Raw genomic sequence first — 15,396 nt, forward strand, 5'->3', positions numbered from 1 at the left:
AACGTCAGCCGCGGCTTTGCCCGATCCAAGCTCCCAGACATGGCAGCACCACAAAGCTACGAGGATTTCGAACTTGCCGCGCGTCATTGCCACCTTTACAATCAGGCCATGATATTACCGTCTTTATCCTCATACATTACGGCCACTGCATTTTTGGTCCATTCGGCCCACTCGCGCCCGTCGGTGGTGAAAACAGAGTCGGCGCCTTTTACAAAAGTCGGGATGCCGAATTCGCTCCTCTTTCCCGACGGGTCGACGGGCAGGGCGTTGACATGGGTGGTTTTGCGCGACAGAAGCCCGCGGACCTTTTTGAGCCCCCACGGCGGCGGGGCCCGGCAACACGGTTGCTCGCACGCTGCAGATATTATCACGGCGATTCGGACGGAACGGGGTAGAAGCCGCCTGGGGTCCTGCGCATATGCCGCAGCTCGTACAATGGGCGGCTCCGGCCCTTGCGTTCGACGCGCATTAAGTCCACCGAGGTTGTTAGGTCCGTAAGGTCCGAAATACCCAGGCTAAGGCGGTACAGCGGCGGCGAATCAGTTGTTTGGGCGTGGATTGCCTGGGCCGCAAGGAGGAGCGTTGTCGGGTCCAGAATGTTCGTATCAAGCGGCGGGGCCGTTTCGTAGGATGGAAGGGCCATGCCCATGCCGGGCGAGTCCGAGTTTGCCTGGACGGGATATTGGTTCCTGGTTTCGTTGTTGACCAGATGCGTCTTTGGCATCCGGTCGATCCGAATCGTTGCTTTCTGGCATCTCGCCGTCGACTATTTTGTCTACTACGTAGTGAATAGACGAGTTGTGAATGTAGATGAGGCGTTTACTAGGTCACGAGCTGCAGGTGGGGTGAAACCGCGAGGAACAGACACAAACCCGGCGATATCATGATAGATGTAGTCGCGAGCGCGAAGCTGCAACAATGCAACCTGCGCCTACTTGACACCAATTCTATCAGGTATTGATGCCCATGGTCCCCAGTACTTGTGTTGTTCAGAACAGAATGTTCGTTGGTGTGTGTGGTGCCTGCGTACCGAACATTCGTTCGTGCCAGGAGCCGAATTAGTTTCCAATATGGGCTAGGTGAGCTGTGCACCTCATGGTCAAAGGGACATTAATCCCTCTTGCCCCGTCCGTGGTCACTTTATCTATGTAAGCATTACTTATAATAAATGAAAAGTGTAAAGGGAAAAGGCCTTATTTTGGAAAACGATAATGCTGTAATGTGCGCTCCCTCCAGGTTCCACACGCTAGATCCACTAGGTGCTAGTTAATCGACCACCTAATATATGCCAGGGCTGCACAAACCAAAGGAGGGGTGAAAGCAGAGCACGGCGGGTCGAGAAAAGGAGGTGTTAGCAGTTCTCCTGAGCAGAGGAGCAGCCACGGGCCGCTCGCTGGGGTAATTTCAGCACAAAACATGGCAAAAACCCAAATGATTATATAACACCTAAGCTTATTAGCTCTGTTACCCGCTTGCCAAAAATCATTGGGTGATGTTAGCAGCGAGCAGTGCAACCCCGAATCTTTTAAGGCGATGTGGGGCTTAAGATGGTGAAGCAAATGCTAGGCTGGGAGTAGGGGAGTAACGACGTCCGTTTTTGGACGCCTTGGATCCCAAATCCAGCGATTTGCTTCAGTACCAAAAAAGTAAAGGCCGAACTCGAACTGTGTATGTAGTATTCAGGTGAGTGGCCCATTGAGGAGTTTCGGTGTTGTCTGCTTTTGTAATTTCTTTTGGTGTTTTCCCATTATTGCCTATCAAGCTGTGTACAGTCTATTGCAGGTTTATAACCTACTGTTGATCTTCTTCTCCCCACAAATTTGTGTGTGCAAGGTACATACTTCGTAGTCCTCCGACTCCTATCAAAAAGGAAGCATGCACGACGATCTGCGGTTTATCACCACGCCAGCGATCCCTGTGGCTACTTGCGGGTCGTTACCAAGCCGGTGGTTTCTCGGCGAGCTTATGCGGCCTAAATTGATTTTTGTACTCCAGTTCTAGCAGTCACGAAAACCGTTGGCACCTTGACCGATGCATATCCGCGGTGAGTGGTAAGGCTGTGGCTGGGTCGCTGGGAATTCTGGTGATAGTACTGTGAATATGATCTGTCTCAGGGATCGAAAATGTGGGTGGGAAGTGAATATGGCTGCAAAGTGCAGGGTAGGACTCTTTTTCTTTTCACGGCAGGCTCCATTTTTTTAACTTTGATTTTTTTGTTTTGTTTCTATAGTCGATTGTCGCATCGATGTTCCTGAGCTGCACCGAGCTACACATCGGGACCATAATCAGAACAGAGTAGCGGTGATGGCCCCCAATAATCATTTAAATCAATCACGTGGGTTTGATTGTGGGGTCGTTTGCTCTGACAGACGTCATAAGTGCGTCGATCCGTACACGTCGGCCCCATTCCGAATGTAACGATCCCTGATTCAAGAGCTCCGCGGAAGCTACCACCTCAATCTTGAACATCCCACTTTCAACACCAACGAGCATGGAAAACTGGGAAGCGAAAGAAACAGAAGCAAAGAAAACATCAAACTCTGTCTGAAGTACCGGACACTGAATACCGCAGGAAATTATGCATATGCATACTATCCATACCACGTTAACACTAATCAAATCGGACATGCCACTAATTGACCATGTACTAACCTAAACAGCAAATAGCGTGCTACAAGGTAGTATCGGATTAACGGCCGCCCAGCAGATCCCTCGTGCGCCCACGCTAGCCAAAACAAATTTCGAGGTTGGGATCATCGGCCAAACGCAGGGTCCTCCCCACTCTACTATGGTGAAATCTTTTCATGCCAAACCACAGCGGCTACAGGTGAGCTGCCCAAGCTGCCGTAAAGCCGAAGGCCAAGCATGATCGTCTAATAACTGATTTTCTAGGCATTAAATACTCTACCAGGTCTTCTTACGCGTACGGTACATCTGATGTATCTTCACTTCTCCTCGGCAGCATCCACGCCTTAATCGGCAGTCCCAGTGCCGTGCGGACCCTGTCAAGTCATGCCATCCACTTTGTTGTGCCCCTCCCGGATAGCCGACCTCCAAGGAATTCCAACCTGATGGATCACCCTTGGCGGCTCCATCCGACCAGGCTTTAATGGATGGCAAAATCAACGAGTGCACACCGCACAATAAAACTCTGAGATCTTGTGAGCATCGAGTCTGACCTCGTGGATAGTCTTGATACAAACATGACCATGCTATGGCTTGCAGTCTACTACTGGCAGTACATCTGCGAGGAGGTTGAGTATTTGCAGTAATATATTCTTCTTTGCCTATCCGTCACACTGCCGGCCGCGAACCTGTTTTCGATATCAGACTGGACGCTACCTTACTCGCACCAAAGCCGAAATTGTAATGCCAAGGAAAGGGTCTTGCTTTGTGGAACGCCCGGACACCCCTGACTCTCAGTCTGCGGGGGACAATGAGTGCCGCGTCAGACAGCTGATCCATTCACTACCCTTACTTAAAATTCCCGCTCCCCATACAGTAATTGGAAGATTCATATCTAGCCTGAGACCTTGAAGAAGCAATCCGACAGACGTCGACTCCAAAAAAAAAAGCTACATTACAACGACCGTAGCATCTCCCGGCGATTATAGGCGGCGGTCGCCGGTTAACGGGAACTAGCGAGGACTCTTACCGACTGGGAATCCCTGCGCCGAGCTCTGCGCGACGAGCGGCCGGCTGCTGCTGATATCGCAGAGCGATGGGGCACCACGTGCGGATGCGGCGATTGTACACGATTTTCGCCGCGTCCGCCGTAGTCGCCACCAGCTTCTTCTCTTCCGTCCTCGCCGCCGAGTGCGATCGATCCCTCAATTTCGAAAACCAGGCCGACGTTGACCAGGCCAACTGCTCAAGCGTCACAGGGGATGTGGTCATACCTTCGACGGCGACTGGGGTTATCACATTCAACGACCTCTTGCATATACAGGGGGAATTGCGAGTGGATAGTTGCAAAGGAGATGGATGTTCGTTGGTTGGGATTTCGAGCAAGAATCTAACGACAATAGGCGGGAGACTGTACATGGAAGGGGTGCCCAGCTTACAGTCTGTGACGTTGCCCGGCTTGCGTAAGGTTAGAGGTGCCTTGCATCTTCTCGACCTTCCGTCGCTCAACGAGCTCAACCTAGTCAGCATCAATAATGTGGGCAGCTTCCACTTGGTCAATGCACCCAAGCTCCTCCAAGCCAAGATAGGGGTTGCTCGCGGAATCAGCACGGATCCCGATGTTGGACTGAAGAATATAACAGGAGAGGCAACAGGGGCCGGCGAGGCAGAGGTAGAAGTCCGCAATGTCGGGCTGTCGAGTCTGAACGGGCTTATCGACTTTTGGGACGCCAAGAAGCTCACCATTGAGAACCTGCCCAACCTCCACCGCCAGACCTTCCGAGTTCGCAACGTGGAAGAAATGCGCGTGGTTGGCAACGACAACATGACGCTTTACTTTTGGGAACAGGACCTTATGGATGGGACGCCCGGTCCCAACATCACCCGTTTGCACGTCAGCGGGATCCGCCACATATCGCCATGTCTTCACCCAGTCGTCCACGAGCTCGTAGCCGACAACAACCCGCGTCTTGAGTATCTGCACTTTAACTTTGAGAAGCTCGCTCGACTAGACGTACATGACAATCCGAACCTCAAAAAGATGGTGAGCTGGGCCAAGCTCAATAGGTTCTGGACGGATATACATATACACGACAACCCTCAGCTGAGGCTGAGTCAGTTCCCAGACCGTGCACCCGACGATAACCTGACGGCTTACGACTGTCCGGCTTTTTATAATGCCTTCAGAGACCAATGGGCATGGTTTCCGAATGTCTTTAATAATGTTGTCATCTCGGCCGACATTGACAACACTTTTTTGTGAGTGGCATCATTTTTCGCAGCCCTTTGATAGAATTACTAACATGGCTTAGTAACGCAACATGGACAAGCCTCTATCTCAACTCTTCTGGCCCTGGCACAACAAAGCCCAAGGTTATGGACGCGTTTGTGGTCAAGTCGTCCAACAATACATTCAACTGTGAAGACCTCAACTTGCTACGGACGGAGAAAGGAGCGTTTCCGGGCACGTATTCTTGCCAAGGCGAAACGTTGCCGGCAGGCTTGGGCGTAAGTCTAGAGATACCAATAAGGGTGGCTCTTGTCAGTGCTGCTTCGATTGGTGCCCTGCTCTTGTAGACACTACTGAGCTTCATTTTCTTCAACATTTCTTGCCATCATGCGACTGCGCAATGTAAAAAAAAACTTCATGGGACTACGGAGTACGGAAAAATCAGGTATATATGGTTTATTGTTTTCTGTATACATATAATGAGATGAGCAATGCAAAGAAACGTTCTCTTAGCCAGGCGGACGCTGGGATACAATCCAGTCAACTTGCCCGGTTTTCCAATTCATTCTTATTCTAGAACCTTAGGCATCGAGGCTAGGGTGCGCATTCTCAACAAGCATCCTAAAGTACTCCTCGAACCAAGCCCCAGCACGAGTGGCGCCCTCCATTCCACACTCGCCGTCAGATTCACCACCAGGCTTGACCCAGACGATGCTGTCGACGTGAGGGTTCTCGACGGGCGTACCTGGGGCGATTCCGAAACCAGCAGGCTCAACGTTGCACCACTCTCCCCACTCTTTACGAGCGCCTGGCAGGTGGACGCGGCCCTGGTCGATGAGGAAGCGGGACGGCAGACCCTCGGCCTCGAGGTGAGGGGCCAGCGACAGGGCGTAGTGAGACTCGTCGTACGAGTTGGACCACTCGGTGTAGGGCTCGAGCGGCTCGGGCATGATGAAGGGGTTGTAGTTTGACACGTTGGTCACGACTCCACGAACCGTCGAGTTTCCCCCCGCCATGCCGACCACCTTGGCGAACTCCTTGGCCGTCGGCGCCAGGTTGTCATCCCACCCGAGCCAGCCGCCGTGAGCGGCGTCCAGGTACAGGTGCACGTGGTCAAACTGCAACGACCTGATGGCGTGCGCGATGCCCTCCTCGTAGACTGGAGCCGCCTGTGCGCAAAACTCGATGCCCATGTTGGTGACGAGGTTCGCCAGCGAGTCGGGCTCCAGCACCACGGCAAAGGTGAGGTCGGTGGCGGCGGCGAGCTTCTCGGCAAAGGGGGCGACGTACGTCTCCTTGTACAGCCGCAGGCCGTCCTTGGTCGAGTCCAGCTCGCCCGCCGACTCGCCGGCGCTGCAGTCCCGGTCGGGCAGGTTGTAGTGCACGAGGCCGACGATCTGGTCCTCTCCCGTGGCCTCCTTGGCGGCCCGGGCCCCCTCGATGGCCGCGTCGATGTTGGGCAGCGATGCGATGTTGGACACCCAGACGAAGCTGCCCGTCTGCTGAACCTTGCGCACGCGCGCCGCGTTGCCCGCGTCGCCGACGGACTCGTAGTGCGCCAGCGCCGGCTCGGCCTTTTCCGCCCACTCCGGGTTCGCAAACAGCTTCTTGCCCTCGAACGGGTTGGCGCCTTCTTGCCGCCGCATCATCTGCCGCGGGGGTGACGACGCGCGGTTGCGCGGCATGGCGCTGACGCCGGCGGTGGCCGTCAGGCCCAGCAGGACCGAGGAGAAGAGCATGGTTGGGATGTTGGGGTTTGGAGTATTTTTTTGGTGGAAGAGAAAGCGGGCAAGTGAAGGAGGTGCTTGCTTGCTGGTGAGGTTGCTGATGCTTCTGGTTGTTTGGCAAGGTGAAGTAGCAGTCATTTTTATACTCGAAAAAAAAGTCGACCTCCTAGTTCTCCAGCGCATATCTCGGACTCAGTCCTCCCACGACTGCGGGATATCCGCAGAATAGAGGCTCAGCGGCCCGAAAGACAAGCCAAGCCATGCATCGACCAGAAGACCGAGTGGAGACCACTCTTGCGAATGAAGACGTGCCTCATCGATATCAGTCTACGAATGACGTTGTCCATCGGAATTATTGCCCATCTAGTCCCTGCGACTCTTGGTCACGTCCTGGGAAGAATAAGTGGTTGGCAAGGTTGGGCAAACAGACGACCTGTCAACGCCAGGTGGTCTTTTCCAAGAGAGATCGGCTCGGATGGAGGCCCGAATCGAAACTTTCTCGTCCATGTTGTGCACATTGAGGGCCATGCCAAGACCACTGGGTATTTCTGCAATAGACAACCAAAAGTATCCAGTTCCGGGCAGTGGGGAGAAAAACAGAACCAAAGACGGGACGTGACCTCCGAAGATGTGGCTTTCTTCTTTTCAATGTATTTATCCAGAGCCGCCACTCACCCACCCATGTCACCCGGACAGTTTTACTGGCAGATCCATCCTAGATTCGAAAAAAAAAAAAAAAATCACCGACATGATTTTTATTTATCCGTTCCTGCATCTCCCAAGAGCCGTTTCTGGGACACTCCCGAGTAAATGAGCATTTTATGCACCTTGGCCACTATAAAAATGCTTGGCACGCCCAGGCATGGAGATGGATTGGCACCTTTGACGTCGCACTTGTCCATCTGGCGGGCCGTTTATTGCGATTCTGAGAGGGTTGATTATTTATATGCGACTCGGCTTACGGCTTGCGGGATGAAGAAAGATTGCATTTTATTGGTTGCAATGATTTATGCAGGTTTTGCGATGGCGACATGCAAGGTTTATGGGATGGCGTTATCCTACCTACATCAACGAAGGGGGAAAAAAAGATGACAATCGAGAAACGGTACACCAGGGTCAAAATAAAGATAAACAGGGATATGAATGGTCGGAGACAAAAAAATGCATCAGCCGTGAATCGAACACGGGGCCCATCGATTCTATTCGTTGAATGGCAACGATGGATTTTACCACTAAACCACTGATGCTGGTTGTTGGATTGATGGACGACCGTCCTGCTTCAGGATCTAACAAGCAAAGCAAACTAGCCGGTTGTTAGTAGGCTGCCTCATCCCTATGATCATACCCGCACAGTAAGCCTCCTATTCACTTTCACTTTTTATATTTATAGCGCGACACATCCATCACTACAACACGTTAAAACTCAATTTTGTCAACTTATAATAGCCTAACACTCTAACCTCCTCCTTCCTTGTCGTTGACGTTTTGTCTGGGTATGCGAATAAGTTGGCGTGCTGAACTCGGGTGGAGTGGGCGGTTATTTGGCTTGGTGACTTACTTGGCTTGCGTGGTACATAAAAAGTAGCCCACTTAATCGCCCATTGCGCGACAACATCCAAACGTCCATTCGACAAAGCCTCGAGGTGAAAAATGCAATTGCGCTTCCATGCCAATTTTGAGCAGGCATGAAAGTATAGAATTAATGCAAAATGCAAAATGATACCAAGAGATCAATGCACGACGCGCTAAAAATATGTGACAAGTGTGGGATTTGAACCCACGAGGCGTGAGCCATAGGAGCCTAAATCCTACTCCATAACCACTCGGACAACTTGCCAGACGATTGGACGGAAACCCTGGCCAATCTGTGCCATTATATAGCGCATAGTCACTATCCAGCCGCCAGGAAGTGTTCTCTTACCCTAGCGGTCGCATGTCATCCTGGAGAATATTACACTGTAACAACATTTCTAATGTCAGCAAGTATCCTCCTAGGTCTCTGTCCAATATTTTTGCCTTTTCACCTGCCTTTCTACCAACCCAACTACCTACGTCTCTACTTGCCTGTCTCTCTTTCTATTTACCTGTTGACCTACGCCACTCCCTGTCATCCATTCATTAATGGCCCTTAGAGGGCTGGGGGCAGTTGATAAGCCCAAAAGTGCACTCTCTTCAATGCACTGCCTGCCCCAGAGGCGAGAGGCTTCGATACCTGAGCCCAACGTCATGTCCATCCGGGGGCTCTCAGCAACCTTTGGCTCGACTAATCGGCCAAGATACGGCACGAACTATTGTGAATCATGGCCCTGGTTCTCCGATCCTGGAAAACTGGCACCTGGATTTACGCCGACTACAGATTTGGTGAACCTGGGTCTCGAATCTGCCGACCATCTGAAGAGAGTAAATCGTCTTTCTGTCGATGCTATCTCGTATGACCCAGAGGCTATGGCCAGGCTGTATTCACCCTCCCTCAACACTCTCGTCCCCAAGACTTCGAATTGCTGGTTCGCTAAAATTCGGGATTTTCGAACATAAATTACAGGACACTGCCAGTTGCGGTCCTGACTCATCATCATAGATGCTTTATTTAATTGGAAACATTGTGCCTTTCTCATAATTGAACTCGTGTACAACTTTACATGGTATTATTGTATGTTTATACCAAACAAAACAGGATTTTATAATAATTATATATTATTCATTTACTATTTATATTACAAATAGAGCTTTGCCAAGCAGACGAAAGTGTGCGACTAAGTGACTAGAAACACGGTTAAGGATATGTACTCATTCGCAGCTTATATTCATGTATGTGTGATAAATAGTTTCAATGCATAAACGATAATAATTCTAAGTAAAAATCTGAAGCAAATCTAAAGGGGGTGGTTTATCCGTTGGTGAAGGAAAACCTTAGCCAGAGCTATTGCGTTTATCTCCTTCCAAACCTTTCCGCTTTGAGGGTCTCTCGGGGGGGTTCTTCTTTTCTTTCTTCTCTTTTTTGTCCTCTGGACATCGCATAATTCGAGCCTATATCTACAATTTTCTCGTTAGCATGCGAGCATTTACTGTTGCTGAGTTCGTAGCCCCTTGTTGCCATCTCCACCATCGCTGCTCCTGTGGCAGGCGACACCTCCGACATCCAGTGCCGTACCGCTACAAAGCCCCAAGTTATTACCAAAGGAGATAAAGGCCAGAAGAAAAAGCCCAAAGGCTTACTACCATTCAGGTCATATTGCAACGGATGTCATGGCTGGTTTGTAACTAAAGGCGGTCTCAAAAAGCATCAAAATCTCAAAAACATGTGAAACAAATGGGTGCGGTTATTACGTTATTACCGAAGAGGAGCAGAAGGCATGGGAAAAAGCAATTGATGATTGTATAGCAATGCGCCAGAGGGAACTGAACAGGATGTTGTATCGATAAAACACAGTTCAAATTAAAGCACAACGTTGACTTAAAAAAAAAAAAAAGACAAGGAAACCCAGTAGTAAAGCAATATAATTGTTCATCAGCTTTTGATCTCAGATATTCCAAGGCTCAAAGAGCAAGCTGCTGGTCTTCGCCTTCAGACCAATCCGCGAACGTTGAACTTGCCAATTTACCTACCTAGCTGCTTGCCTACCTGCCGACATACCTATCTTGCTTAGCTATCTGTTCTATTTTTACATGTCTTGTTCCCTACCTTCTGCTCTCATTATTGATATTTACAGTTCTGGGTACGCAGCGTAACCATGATGGATATGAGACGAATGTGATAGGTTAATTGTTAACATGAGGCATGTGCTAGGCTAGACAAGAGCGACGTTGATATGCCGTTCTAATAAAGTTAAAATCAATAATTGGACTCTCGCTTTCATATTTATATCTGGCATTGCAAGTCCCGGCTACATAGCCAAGAAATTGGCTATGCTACGTGGCATGCATTAAATAGCTGTAACTTGTGATTTAGGTGGGTTACTCACTGCAAGTTTGACTTTTATCCCTAAACCCCTGTTGATGAAAATGTCAACAAGCTGCCCTGTTGGCTACAGACTGTCCTAATCCTAGCAAACGGTACAATAACAGCTTGGCGGTTGACAAACAAAAAAGATCTTTGTCATTTTAGGATTCGGATCATGTGAATAGATTAAGTGGACAGGCGGGGGTTTACCGTACTTGATTGGCTTCTCGGTCGAAATTGCCGCAGCTCCGCCACCCGCGGCTTGCAGCTGTGATCCATCCTTGGATTCTTGGTCTGACGTGATATTCGGGTCCTCGGAAAAAGGTCAACCGTTGCGGTGAACAAAAAGGCTGCTGTTGTGGTTCTGTCCCGTTTTTAACCATTTGGTTTTGGATTTCTAGCCTTCTGCTCTCCTTGATCCTGTACCGAAGGTCGAGACGAGACAACCGCCACCGTTCATCACGGCTTATTTCGAAATATTAGAATAGACAAGGAATTGATCTTGTCTTGAGGCCTGGGCCTGTACTGTCCTGAACCAACTGCCAACCCCGTCATCTGGGCGATCCTGATTATCGCAATGCCAGCAACAACCCACCTCGCGACCTTCATGATGCACCTCATCCTTGCATTAGGTCTGCTCCTCGCGGTTGCATCATCGACGCCGATAGAAACAAAAGCAACATCATTACAATCACAATCATCACTAGGATCTTGGCTGCAAGTAGGCAAAAAGACATGTACGAACTTTATCCCCGCAATGTCTGTTTCCACGGAAATCCCCCCCAACTGACACTTCGTAACAAAACTCGTAGCGGACGGATGTTCCCTCACACGACAGTGCCCGTCATGCGAGTCGGTCGGCAATAAAGGCATGGTTCAGTGCTGCTGGCCAAATGGTCAGGGCTACGGGTCGCCGTTTGATGAGCCTGGATTCTGTCTCTGCGCACCTGTCGACAGATGGGATTACTCCATGTGCAATGGGGGTCACTGGACCAGTTGAGACGGACATGGTATTGGATATCTGGGAGGGAAGGAAAGTGACTGCTATAATGAGGAGGGACGGACAGGAACGAAGAATGGATTGTTCATTTCATGCCATTGAGGCATTGACCCCTGATGGTCAAGGGGAAGACGGAAACAGCATACATAAAGACCTCGATGCCACCAATTATCATCACCATTCGCAGCAAAACAAACACCACGCTATCGCCATGGAACATCCAATAACATTGAAGAAAGCACCCGCTCCGCAACATCAACCTCATGCAATCGCAGTCATCTCGTCGGGAGTGTGCACGATATTTGCCGACTTGCACTCGACCTTACGATCCGAATAGGGCTGACCGCTCCCACTAGTCCAGTTCGGGTTCTGGTAAAAGTCCTGGGTGCAGTCGAGTGTGAGGTTGATGAAGCCAAATGCAGAAAAGGTTACACTATATCATCACGAGGTCAGTGTCAGCGGGGACTGCTCTGCATAAGAGGCTACACACGCCCAGGTAGTAGACACGACAAGAAAAAAAAGGAAAAAAAAGAAAGGCACCAAACTTACGGCCATCCATCCTCAGCATCATGACAAGTCCAAGTCTGATTGACCCTCAACCAATTCGCAGCCCTGTTGAACTCAAAAGTGGCCTCCCCACCCGTCCCGCCGCCCGCCATGGCGCCCGTGGGAAGGTCGCAGCGGTACGTCTGGTCGCCGTAGAAAAAGTCGGTGAGGCGCGAGCTGGTGGCGGAGCACTTGGAGACGGACGGGGCGAGGGCCTCGGTCGCGAGGTTGAAGTCGACCGAGCCCCACGCGTTCTGGTGCGACGGCGTGCTGTACGTCCAGCTCCCGCGGTATACAAAGTCGCTGACGGTCCACTTGGGCGGCGACCACGACGACGCCAGGCAGCCGACCGCCGTGCTGTCGTTGACGATGCGCGGCTGCGGGTCCCGGCCTGTCGGGCGGCTGGGGAGTGGGTTGCTGGCTGCTAGGAGGGGTAAGATTGTCAGGAGGAGGGTGGCAAGCGTGGAAGGCATTTTGATGGTGGTCGAGGGAAGAATTAAGATTAAAAAATGGTGCTGGTGGATAATGAGTAGGCTTTTGGCCAAATCAGGGCTTAGAACTTTAGATAATTTGTATGTTTGCGTGGATATCAATCCGAACGATCAAGACATGTCAAGTAGTAATGACCTCTGCCTTATATCTCATTCTTGACCGGACGCGGTGGACCGAAAAATAACGGTCAAAATGTGGTGTGATGCAATCCAGGGACCAGGAGCTGAACTGCTGAACACCGCGTGATGCCTCTCTCACCCAAAGCAAGCTCGTAATATGCAAGATGCAAATGTCAATTGACCGAAAATGGTCTCGTGTCTCAGAGACAATTTGTTTTGCTCCCCCTGTTCAGCAGCTAAATCAGTCAGCAAAACGTATATACAAACTGGCCCAATCAGGCAAATTCTACTTTGAGAAAGCGCAATCACGTTGTTGACTTCAGCCTGCCAAGACCTCGTATTCTGTCAAAATTGCAGCGGGAAAGCGGTAGAAACAAGATTCATCAATTGTATACGCAGTGAACACCCGAAATAGTAAGCTGCCCTTGTGGACGAAACCACAGCTGAAAGCACACGGGCCGACAAACACAACATTTCTGCTCGGCCAGGGTTCAATCGGTTTCTCGGATTTTCCAAGACAATGACAGGGAAAATATTTTCGGACTTGACCGCTTCACATTTACTCGTCAGCCTCTTTGTTTCTTTTGTTCTCTTGGTGGTAACACTGCAGTAAAGTGTGGGCTGGGCTTTTTTGTCGTATACGCGCTGATTGTATCCCATCTAGGCCACGTAAACTAACGGCAGTCCTTGCTGTGTTACAGTTGTACAGCAGCGGGGTGCCATTTTTGGGAGGCAGGGACTTGCGGTTTCGGAGCGTTTTTCTCCTGAAGCGAAAGCCAAGATCCCAAAGAAGATGGAGGTATCAATTCATCATGCGTAGAGTTGGGTATTTACCGGATGGGATATGTTCCGTGTCGTAATTCGACAGAATAATCATGTACAGTAGAAAATGACAAGACATGACAAACAATAAAAAATAAATTAGAACACTACCAACCATGTCTACCCTCCCTCAATGTGACGTTTCTAGTCGCCCGAGTTGGTCTAGACCTTAGCAGGGCAATCCCTGGGGGTAGGGTATAGGTACGGAACGTCCTTGCATTCGTCCTTGCAAATATAGTTAGGGTCAAGGTTGCAGTGGCGCAAATCGAACATCTTGGTAACGTTCTCCCAGTATAGGCTGGAGCATTCGAGCGACCATTTGTATGTAGGGTCGTTGAGGAGGGCCGGGTCGTTGCGGCAGCAGGATTCGGGGCCTCGCTCCTCCATCTAAGGATATCATGCCACGCAGAAGAGACCATTCTTGGAGTCCTGGGCAGTGATGACAGGTGCGCCACTGCTGGCGACGTTGCCGAAATTGGGGCAGGTTCAGGCATTCTGACGAGCCTCGATGGCTGATCTCTCGATGGCGACGGGCGAGGCGGAGCCGATGGCGGCGGCGGCGAGGAGGCTGGCGAAAATGTTGAAGGCGTACATCTTGAGTTGTGAGAAACAAGGTGCGCTTGTAATATCCGAGTGTAGACAGCTAGTGCTGAATGTAAAGCGAATGTAGTGCAGGTAAAGAGTGTATGTAGTGTAGCTTGATTGATGGCTTGATGCCTGCCAAAAGATTCTGAGAATATCTCCTGATGCAAAGGTAACTTCCTCATTTTATATGTAAATTCTCGACATCGATCTTGACCATAGATGCGCAAACGACCATTTCCACAAAATCGCCAAGCTGGTTTTGCAATCTCGCATTCCAACTTTACTCGGAAAATACTCCGTCGCACATGATGCCGCAAACACGATTGGCGATTGGCGGCTTGGCCGATGCTACCACGGGGAAGATACCGCGGGGAGAACGGGAATGCTCGCTAAACTGCCCGATATGGAATTCCGGCCAGGACGGCAATGTGTACTGTACGTAGGGCGCAATCAAACTTTATACGGGCTTCCTTGCGAGTAGCAAATGTTAGAGCGAATCCAGCACAAAATAGTCCCCCCTTTCGCATTGACATGGCCACAGGGACACCAAGGGCGATTGGAGAACCTGATGCTTAATAATGTTGCAAGGAGCCTTGGCCTGCGCGTCAACTCGGAGTTTGAAAGCCTTACGATCTAGCCCTGGCGCAAGATACTCTCCAAGTCTGTCCCCATATTTCCCTCTCTTGGGCAGCGCATCCGTATCGATTGAGTGTGGGAACCATTTGCGCTACCATTGCACTGTCAGTGGAAGCTTATCTAGAATAACCCTTCCTTACGAACGGCAGATGGCACAAACAATTGGCATGGCAGTCGAAAGCAAGGGGTCAGACACCTAGCCAGTATGAGATGTTACGGGTCTAGTGTTCGATATCGAGAAAAAGAGCAGAGGATATAAATGACGTGTAATCTGGCAGGATATTCGGCCATTTTGGTATCTTAGTCTCTAGCAAAGTTTTGAGAGCTTCTCCAGAGTAGTATCAACAGTACCTGGCCTTTAAAGGTAGAAATTTGGAGTATATATGATTGCAGCATGGAAGACAGGAAAACACTGTCTTGCTTCAATTGGTCGACCTTAGGGCTTTAGATCAACAGAAGGCCATGGAAGCGCATGGAACAGTAAATGGAGTCTGGCTCGTGACTGCCTTGTAAGGACGGGAATTTCCTGGAGTGTCCTAAGCAGCTTGCTCAACAGGTGAATTCGGAAAGACCTACCATATCAATGCCGCACCACATGTTTGCAAATAAGGAAGGAAACAGCACACAAGAATCTAAACCAAAGCTCCAAGCAAATCTTGACCCGCCATCCATCG

General features: G+C 50.3%; 6 protein-coding genes across 6 annotated transcripts; 2 read left to right on the forward strand and 4 right to left on the reverse strand.

The window, feature by feature from the left end:
- Positions 1-101: 101 nt before the first annotated feature.
- Positions 102-724, reverse strand: PgNI_09196 (uncharacterized protein; the record flags this gene model as incomplete). Its single annotated transcript, XM_031129183.1, has 2 exons — positions 102-402; positions 435-724. The coding sequence occupies 2 exons, from the start codon at positions 722-724 to the stop codon at positions 102-104; spliced, it is 591 nt and encodes a 196-aa protein (XP_030977731.1).
- Positions 725-2,490: 1,766 nt separating this feature from the next.
- PgNI_09197 (uncharacterized protein) lies at positions 2,491-6,759 on the forward strand. Its single transcript, XM_031129184.1, has 3 exons — positions 2,491-2,827; positions 2,893-4,884; positions 4,938-6,759. Exons 2-3 carry the CDS (start codon positions 3,722-3,724, stop codon positions 5,200-5,202), a joined length of 1,428 nt encoding a protein of 475 aa, XP_030978164.1. The 5' UTR covers positions 2,491-2,827; positions 2,893-3,721; the 3' UTR covers positions 5,203-6,759.
- PgNI_09198 (uncharacterized protein) lies at positions 5,437-6,594 on the reverse strand (the record flags this gene model as incomplete). Its single annotated transcript, XM_031129185.1, has 1 exon — positions 5,437-6,594. One exon carries the CDS (start codon positions 6,592-6,594, stop codon positions 5,437-5,439), a length of 1,158 nt encoding a protein of 385 aa, XP_030977725.1.
- A 3,921-nt stretch (positions 6,760-10,680) lies between the features above and the next one.
- On the forward strand, positions 10,681-12,814 carry PgNI_09199 (uncharacterized protein). Its single transcript, XM_031129186.1, has 2 exons — positions 10,681-11,259; positions 11,335-12,814. Exons 1-2 carry the CDS (start codon positions 11,100-11,102, stop codon positions 11,520-11,522), a joined length of 348 nt encoding a protein of 115 aa, XP_030977726.1. The 5' UTR covers positions 10,681-11,099; the 3' UTR covers positions 11,523-12,814.
- PgNI_09200 (uncharacterized protein) lies at positions 11,784-12,541 on the reverse strand (the record flags this gene model as incomplete). Its single annotated transcript, XM_031129187.1, has 2 exons — positions 11,784-11,955; positions 12,072-12,541. 2 exons carry the CDS (start codon positions 12,539-12,541, stop codon positions 11,784-11,786), a joined length of 642 nt encoding a protein of 213 aa, XP_030977664.1.
- An 864-nt stretch (positions 12,815-13,678) lies between the features above and the next one.
- On the reverse strand, positions 13,679-13,917 carry PgNI_09201 (uncharacterized protein; the record flags this gene model as incomplete). The annotated part of the gene is made up of 1 exon (XM_031129188.1): positions 13,679-13,917. A coding segment is annotated over exon 1 (210 nt), but the record flags the coding sequence as incomplete, so codon positions are not given.
- Positions 13,918-15,396: the final 1,479 nt, after the last annotated feature.

Source organism: Pyricularia grisea, assembly GCF_004355905.1.
Source record: "Pyricularia grisea strain NI907 chromosome Unknown Pyricularia_grisea_NI907_Scaffold_7, whole genome shotgun sequence".
Classification (NCBI taxonomy): domain Eukaryota; kingdom Fungi; phylum Ascomycota; class Sordariomycetes; order Magnaporthales; family Pyriculariaceae; genus Pyricularia; species Pyricularia grisea.